We start from the raw sequence: 9,069 nt of genomic DNA on the forward strand, positions 1-9,069 counted from the left end.
AAAGGCCAATCACAGCGGCTTTTTACCATGTGATCAGCCGTGTCCAATGACACGCTGATCACAGGGAAATGCAATTGCCGGTTCTCGGCTGCACTTTCCTCACGCTGTCAGAACGTGGGGAAAGTACTGCCGAGAACCGGCAGTTGTCAGAGCAGGGATCGGCACCGATCATCAGGGCACTGATGATCAGTGCCCAGCAGTGCCACCCACCAGTTCAACCCACCTGTGCCCAGCAGTGCCACCCACCTGTCACCCACTTGTGCCCATCAGTGCCACCCACCTGTGCCCATCAGTGCCAACCACCTGTGCCACCCACCTCTGCCCATCAGTGCCACCCACCAATGCCCAGCAGTGCTGCCACTCAGTGCCCAGCAGTTGCGCCAGTCAATGCCCAGCAGTGCAGCCAGTCAGTGCTGACTATCAGTACCCATCATCAGTGCTGCCTATCCGTGCCACCTCATTAGTGCTGCCTATCAGTGCTGCCTATCAGTGCAGCCTCATCAACGCACATCAGTGAAGAAGAAAAATTACCTGTTTGCAAAATTTTATAATAGAAACCTTTTTTTAAAAAAATTTTTTGCTCTTTTTTTTGTTTATAGCGCAAAAAGTAAAACACCCAGCAGCGATTAAATACCACCAAAATAAAGCTCTATTTGTGAGAAAAAAATGCTAAAAATGTGATATGGGTACAATGTTGCATGACTGCGCAATTGTCATTCAAAGTGCGACAGCACTGAAAGCTGAAAATTGGCCTGGGCACGAAGGGGGTATAAGTGCCCGGTAGGCAAGTGGTTAATCAGCCACAGAACCTGTGTAATCAATATGTATTCAGTTTTAAAGGGATGAGGTGACAACCCTAATGCTGTGTCTTGCGGTGTGCAAAACACTACGATGCGGCTGTAAATATCTGCGATTTAGGAAGGAATGAGGTGGAAACCCTACACAACATTTTCATTTTTAGCAGCAATGGCCCCATTGATTCCTATAGTGCTGTTTTGATATATAGAAAATGATATGCTTTCCGTATCTATACATTGCATTTTAGACACCCGTGTGACCACCTCATCGCTTTAAAACTGAACACATATTCATTGCACAGGTTCTAGGGCTAATATAATGCAGATATATTTAATTACTGCCTTAATCAGCCACAGAAGCTGTGCAAGGAATAGGTGTTTGGTTTTAAAGTGATGAGGTGGCAACCCTGCCGTGTGAATGAGCCCCAAATGCATGTGGACGCATGTCTTTTGATCCTGGCATGTAAGGGGCTTGAAGTTTGACATTGTACGTTGACTTATGGATGAATGTAATAATATGAGTTTCAGAGACATGGCTGCTCTCCTTCACACAAAGAGAGCGGGATTTCCAGCCCCATTCCACTTCCCTCCTCGTGAGCTCTCCACCTATCACATTCCACAGTGTTACCAAACAATGGAGCTACAACAACGCCCCGCCTATTCCGCCTTCTCCCGCACAGGCCACGCCCGCTGCTGACGCCGGCGCCCGCTATTGGCCGCTTTCTGAGTTTCTGGCCTGGATGTTCCCGGGTTCTTATATGGCTGCGGACAAGTTGGGTCTATTGTGAGCTGTATTGTGGACGGTGGTGAGCTATATTCTGAGAAAACATGGTGAGTGTGCGGGGATGGGGGCATTATACGTGCGCCTCTGATACTGCAGACGTGTATGTTCGCGATGTATAGTGATGTACATTCACGGGGCTGGGGGGAGCACCGAGGCGGACTAACGCTTCCTGATTCAGGCTACAGCACGTGGTTTCCCGGGTCAGAGCCTGCGGCTGGGGGGGAATGTATGGTCTACTGTAGTCTGTATTGGTGGGGGTGCGGATGATGAAGCAGATGGGTGATTAGGGATGATGGACTGCTATGAGATTGGATGTGATCGGGGCCAAAACGATGATCATTGAGATCTGTATGATGGAAGCATGCAACAAAATCCAGCCCACTCCCCGGATGGCAGCACAAAGCCCAGTGTTTCTGGGTCACAATGCCTTCTATTGCATGCTTGCTAAGCTGGGGAGTGGGCTGGATGGATGAGGGTGATTTTTGTTTTCTTTCTTCTGTTTCTATCGGTTTAGTGTTTTTGCTTTGCTTTTCCCCCCTTTTTTCTACTACCCATATGGCCTTTTGCTAGTTATACACTGAGCAGAGAACCTTCCATTTTTGCTTTTGGTGTCCAAGAAAAGCAAGTGTGAAAGTTGAGAACTTCACATACCAAATAGTAGTTTTTTTTTCTTTTTTGAGGGTTGGGTTTGCCTGGTGGTGCGTGTGTGGGTTTTTTTTTTTTTTTTGAGGGGAGGGGGTGTTTGTGTGTGGTTTTGTCTTTTTTTTTTTTTTGGGTTTGTTTTTCTGTTTCCATTGTAGGTTTTTTTTTTTTCTCTTTGGTCAACTTCTGTCTAAAGTAGCCTTTCTTAACCTCTTTAGTCCTCATGCACACTGCCAGTAGTGTTAGCTGTATAAAGTCACTGTAAAAAAAAAAAACGTTCCGCCTTTTTTTTTTTTTTTTTTTTTTGCATTAGCAGTTAGCCATGTTTTTCAGCATTTTGTAGTTTTTACACAGAACAAACTTTTTGACCAAACAAAACTGCTGTTTTTTTCAGCAGTAGATTTATTTTTTTTAATAGCTGAATTCCTCATGAGTCCTAATAGTTTTAAGGGTTTTTTTTTCCATCCAAAAAACACCCCTGCCAAAAACTGCTGATTAAAGCCTATGTGTGTATAGGCCCATAGGATAACATGCTGGGGAGTTTATTGGCTGTAGAAAAAAAACGTCAATGGCAGCAGCTCTAAAAAAAAAAAAAAAAAAGTCCAGTGCCCAAGAGGAACCCTTGAAATAACTTTCCAGTCTTGGGGAACCCCTGATGAAAAAATGACAATATCTACAACTCGTGATGCATTATGCTTAGAACACATGATCAGATAAATTGGGCGACTTATCATTCATTTTTTTTTTTTTTTTTTTGTTGCATGTTGGCCTCATGTCAAAAAATGAAGTTTACTAAAGTTATGAAATTTCTCGTATGACCAAATACAACTTTGAAAGTGATGTATTGAAATGTATTCTTGCAATGCTTGATCTTGGTCTCTCGGGTTGGTTTTGTTTTGTTTTTTTACGAATATTCTACTGATTAAATGAAAATCGTTCACACTGTTATCGAACGAGAATTTTTTTTTTTTCCGGATATTGACGCATTAATTTAACAGCGCACACTATCCTTCACAGATCTTCATATATTCTTACCATAATTTTCCCAATAAGAATGCATTGTATATCATATGATCTTTTCTATCTGTCCTCTTGACCATCTACTTGTCTTCTCCCAATCTCCAAAGCAAAAAAAAAAACTGATATAGTGTAGTAATGCCACACAGAATATATGTGATACACCCGTTCGTGTAAATACAGGACATTTTGTGAATGGTATCCACCACTATCCTCACTAGTTACTCTTGCCCTCATATGGTAAAAATGTGCATAAAACCCCATCCGCATGGCTTATCCTCGACATACACCATCCACCTCCAATTTGCAAATCAATCCCTTCCCCTTTAGGCATGCACCTTACCCTGCATACATCAATATGTGCCTTCAGTACTTGGTGTAATCTTCACTCTGTTTTCTCCTTACCTGTTCTTCATAAACTCTCAATCGCCATAAGTAAACATACCAGCCCATAGTGCAGCAGTAATATAAAATGACCAATTTATTGTTAAAATTGCGCTTATATGAAAGGAAAGTACAATCAACCTGTATCCAAATGGCCACTGCGGCACTTCCGGTTAAACCTGATGTCACTTCCCCTGACGCGGTTTGTCATCAAATTGCCTTCCTCCATAGGCAGTAGACGAGATTGCCGTACAATTCCTCCAAAAACGATTTTTGTAATTCGCTTTTCTGACCTTGTGTACTGGGCAGTAGTGTGATGTTCAGTGGAAAGAATGCTTCTTATACTTGGCACTGGGAAGAATTCTCCCCTTATGGCCTGTACACACGATAAGAAAATCGAATTAATTTCTGTACAAAGAACGATCAATCCAATATCTAATTTTTAGCATCGTACTTCCGGCAGCTGATTCCAACTTTTCAGGATGACAAAAGCCAATGGTGCTTCTTTAATGCAAAATCAGACGTGTTCACATACGATAAATGTGTACAGGTCTTGTAGGTAAATAATTGAATAGAAAAAAAAATGCGCTTGAGCAGAAGCATAGAACAACCCTACACTTCTTTTCTATGCAAGTGCATAGGTACGTTTGCCTTAGTCATATGAGAATTTTCTTACAAGTCAATACTGCCCAGGCTACATCATGGAAAATCGCATGATAGGTTGTCTGATCTTCTCATTCATAGTGTGTACTAGGCTTTACAGATAGCTAAAATGATCAGTGGGATCCTACTTAAGTGGTAGAAATTGCTGAAGGACTCCCTAGCCAGCTATGTCGGAACCCTAGGGTTTCATGAAGCCCTGGTCTAGACCTATTTTGTGTCGTTGGTTAGAAGTCTTGGGTTATATAGTGGGGTGGGGGGAAGTGGAGACCAAGCACACACTATGGGATTGTACACATGTGGTGACATAACGTGCAGTTTCCTACCTTCCAGAGTCTCCAAAATGCCTAAAAGCATGATATGCTATAAAGTATTATACAGGATTTATGTAGTGTTGTCAGTTTGCACAGCACTTTACAAAGTGGAGGGAGACAGTAGTTTCAATACATGTATACCTATTAACAGTGATACACTCTTTAATATAAATTACCTAATGTAGACTCAGTGCATATAAACAACAAAGCTCATACATTACACAATCATCCTAAATCATGCAGAAAAAGTAAAAAAAATAAATTAAAACACTCCCATACATCAATCAAAAAAAGTGATATCAATCCCATATATCACTGAAGTAGATGAAACCATCCAATTAGATCACGGGTGTCAAATTGGCGGCCCTCCAGCTGTTGCCAAACTACAAGCCCCATGAGGCATTGCAAGATTGACAGTTACAAGCATGACTCCCAAAGGCAGAGGCATGATGGGACTTGTAGTTTCACAACAGCGGGTGGGCCGCCAGTTTGACACCCCTGAATTGGATTGTAAGTGTCCAGTAAAAAAACAGTTACAATACAAGAGGACAGAGGGCCCAGCTCACTAGAGCTTGCAATCCAATCCAACGAAAGTACTGTTGTGGTTTTGTTTTGTTTTTCTTCCCCTGCTTATCTGTTTATTACAAAGAGGCACATAAACTGGGACAGGAAAACAAATGGTTTTGGGCAACAAAAGTGATAAGTTTTCCTGCATAGGTGCAAATATAAAAAATATTGAATTGCTTGTGTTATGACTAACGCTGTATTGTCTGTCCTTTTGCAGGCTGGTGGTAAAGCTGGTAAAGACTCTGGCAAGGCCAAGGCGGCCTCTGTTTCCCGTTCTGCTAAAGCTGGTTTACAGGTGAGGAAAACCGAACTTGTGTTCTGTTGTGGGCTGAATTATTTTGTGCATAGGGCACGGCTGGATTTTCATCTCTAAAAATTTGAAGGCACATGATTTATGGTGATATAAGTGATTTCCCTCTGCTATTGTCCCCTCTTTTGCAAAAATCCTTTTCCTTATTTTCCTGGCCTCAACCTGCCCTAGTAGGTTACAATATAATGTTGGCTTCTTTAAAGAGTACTTTTGTTTAAATTCCATACCTATAGGCCATTTATAGCACAGTATGCCCAAAACTTTCAATTGTCAGGGTTCCCCTGTTCTGCCAAATATCTAGGACACGTTTTTTCTTGCACGTGTTTGTTTTTTGTTTGATTTTCCAGCACATATATCAATGATGTAAATAGTTGTTCTGTCCTGTGTCTTATTGTTTTTAGTGTCCAATTGCATAAACCTCTATGATTTGGTCTCTATTTAACGCTTTAAATCTTCAGTTTCCAGTTGGTCGTATCCATCGTATTATGAAGAACCGAACAACCAGTCATGGACGTGTGGGTGGAACTGCTGCAGTGTACACAGCAGCCATTTTGGAATATCTTACTGCTGAGGTATAATGACAAATATTCTACCTTACAGCACACTTTAAAAAGTCATTAAAGTTCTCCTACATCTGATGGGTTCAATTAAAAATATTTAATGGGCCTCTGTCTTTTTTACATCTGAAGCCCTGCCAATTTGGACGGTTTAAAAAAAAAAAAAAAAAAAAAACCCACAAATTGCAGGCAGTTAAGAGAAAGGTATGGGGACATAGACTGTTGTCTTAAAATCTTTTTGGGGCATCTAGTTTGCTATTTGCGTTTGTGCAATTTTGTTAATCGTGGCACAACGCAAGTATGCATATTTCCTACCCGCTGGGGAAGCAGAAAATCACAGTAGTAGTTGACTCTACTGCAGTGATGGCTGTAGTCCTGTTCTGGTTCTGTACCAGTGGCTCACCCATGCACCATAACCACAGGGCGCTGCTAGCTTGGCACGGTTTGTGGAACACCTTGTGTTTTTTGGGGTGTGTGGGTTTTTTTGGGGTTTTTTTTTTTGTGTGTGTGGCCATTGTGTCAATGGGAAGCCTATGGCAGGACATGGAAGGTTGCAGCTATCGCTGTAGTAGCACCAACTGTGATTTTTGCTTTCCCCAGCTGTCCCTCGGGTATGAGTTATGCATAGTTACATTGTGCCATATTGGACCAGTATAAGTATGAAATCAAAATAATTTCTAGTGGGTTTTTTTGGCTTTAAAAGATGTGCAAAAAATTGAGGAGCAGAGCATAGTTACAGCAAATATTTGGTCCATGATGACTAGCCCACTGCGCAATCTTAGTTCACATGAACTATATGGTAGAAAAATGTGCTATATGAAAGTCTGAGACCAGGATTTAAAAAACAAAAACTGCACACTCTACAAGTCTAAGTGAAATGTTGTGTTGCTGAGAGCCTTGTTTATTTGACTTGTATACATTTAAAATGCCTGCTTTTCAGGTGCATGTATTGCAACCCCCTGTCCTGTAAAATCTTTCTCTGTTTGCATTGAAAAGCTGTAGTGGGACTAAGGACTGAGATCTGTTTTGTTTTTTTGTTTTTCTTCCAAGGTGCTTGAGTTGGCAGGGAATGCTTCTAAAGATCTCAAAGTGAAACGTATAACACCACGTCACTTGCAACTTGCCATCCGAGGTGATGAAGAATTGGATGCCCTCATTAAGGCCACAATTGCTGGTGGTGGTAAGTATATTGAATGAATTGGCTGAAAGTTTTTTTTTTTTTTTTTTTTTTTTTTTTTTTTCTATGTAGTCAGAATTATGTGGAACATTTTAAGCGATACGAGTGGAAGGAAAGTGAATCTTATCTTGTCGTCCAGTTTGTAGCTGCCTTAATTTTAGTCCAGGCAGGAGAAGCTTGCTATAGTGGGAAACATTCCACTTTGTTACCTTCTCATTGCTAATCAGTAATGTTATGTAATTGGTGTAATGCACTATGCATTGTTTTAGAAGTTGGTTCCTTTTGTTCAGGCATTGGGCTCAAAGAGAACCTTAACCCTTTCACTGCCAGAGATGCTTTTGAATTTTCTGCACACGTTTTAAATAATAATTTTAGACCTGAAGATTGCACAAACCCTCAAACATTCTATAACGTCTGTAAGCAGACACCCTAGAGAGCAAAAAAGTGGTAGTTCCAATTTTTTATATCACACAATAATACCGCAAAGGTCTAGGAAATGCAAAAAATCTAGTACAAAAAAAATACACTAAAGGTAATTTTGAGGCACACAAATGCAATAAATTACCCCTGGGTGTAACGTGTGTGTTGTGGGTTTTTTTTTTTCTCCCCCAATGACAGTGGCGGGGATCTTCTACCCATGCCTGCTGTCGTGATTTGAAAACCGCACCACAGGGCTCCACCCACATGGCCACATCACTGAATGAATGTGTACAAGTAATGCCAGCTATTAAACTGACAGCTTATAGTTTGCAATGAACTGCGAGGCTGCTGTTGAGGGTTCTTGTAGTTCTCTATGCTGAGAGTCTGCAGGAGCCTGAGATTGCACCCATGATCTGCTGAGCGCAATGCTCTACGGGCTTCTTTATTTTCTAATTTTCAAAAGGTAAAGTTTCCTACGGTGCGAGTTTTGGGGATGTCCTTTTTACAAAAGTTACTGACCTGTATGCAGCCATTCCATATTGCCAATTTTGTGGTTCACTGACTTACTAAATTGCATATCTCAGTGGTATTCATAAGATATAAAAATATTAATTGTCAGGTTGCAGTAGTACAGAAAACATTTTTGCATGTAGCGGTTTTCAAGTTGTTTTTTATTTTCATTAAGTAATATGGAGGCTCATATTCTCTGGCTATTTTGTACAAAAGCTGTTAACTTTTTTTTTTCCCCCTCCCCCTTTTGCAGGTGTTATTCCTCACATTCACAAGTCTCTGATTGGAAAGAAAGAACAACAAAAAGCCGTATAAGTAATTCTTCACTCAGAATGGGACACTGGCTCAACATCGAACTTTGTATTGCTGCTTATCAGTGTTACAGTAACCAGGTCTCTGGAATGGGATTGTAATCACTCTTCCAGTTTCAGCTTCAAAGAAGGCAGTCTTGAGTGAACACTGATGTTGGTTTTAACTTTTTTTTTTTTCTTAGAAAAAGATGTGTATTCTTTTTATACCAGTCAAACGGAAATGATTCTATTACTTGAAGATATGTTAAATAAATCATTTTTGGTGACATAAAATTGACTGACTGTTTTAAAATGTAGATGGTTATCTTTTAATGGGAACGGTGAGGGTTTTTTAGTTTCATTCCTAAAAAGCTAGGAACCTTGTACTAATGCTGCATGCCTCCTGTTGAGTTTCACACAAGCTTTATGTCCAGTTTTTAAATGCTCACACTTCTGGGGCTTCGGTGTCCTCCCATATATCACTGACAAATTACATATTTACATGACCCAGTTGTAATCTTTGCTGTCCAATACCACACAGCCTCTTTTACTGTTGGTTTGTGCACAGCGAGTACAAACTTGTATTTGTGAAAGTGTAAGAAGCAGGATCCAACAGTGAAAATCTTGGTAATAAAGGCTC

The 9,069-nt window shown here is 40.8% G+C and overlaps 1 protein-coding gene and 1 non-coding gene across 2 annotated transcripts; both read left to right on the forward strand.

Annotated features, from left to right (window-relative positions):
• Positions 1-1,474: 1,474 nt before the first annotated feature.
• Positions 1,475-8,723, forward strand: H2AZ1 (H2A.Z variant histone 1). The gene is made up of 5 exons (XM_089680550.1): positions 1,475-1,628; positions 5,383-5,460; positions 5,934-6,047; positions 7,083-7,212; positions 8,393-8,723. Exons 1-5 carry the CDS (start codon positions 1,626-1,628, stop codon positions 8,452-8,454), a joined length of 387 nt encoding a protein of 128 aa, XP_089536676.1. The 5' UTR covers positions 1,475-1,625; the 3' UTR covers positions 8,455-8,723.
• LOC149459859 (small Cajal body-specific RNA 18) lies at positions 6,780-6,865 on the forward strand. Its single transcript, XR_016313194.1, has one exon.
• Positions 8,724-9,069: the final 346 nt, after the last annotated feature.

The sequence above is a fragment of the Staurois parvus genome, unplaced genomic scaffold (assembly GCF_062004578.1).
Source record: "Staurois parvus isolate SC_StPar_1 unplaced genomic scaffold, SC_StPar_1.0 ptg000244l, whole genome shotgun sequence".
NCBI lineage: Eukaryota > Metazoa > Chordata > Amphibia > Anura > Ranidae > Staurois > Staurois parvus.

Coding starts and splice junctions, on each gene's coding strand:
- H2AZ1 (XM_089680550.1), top strand. Junction 6,048..7,082: donor TGGAATATCTTACTGCTGAG/GTATAATGACAA, acceptor TTTTCTTCCAAG/GTGCTTGAGTTGGCAGGGAA. Junction 7,213..8,392: donor GGCCACAATTGCTGGTGGTG/GTAAGTATATTG, acceptor CCCCTTTTGCAG/GTGTTATTCCTCACATTCAC.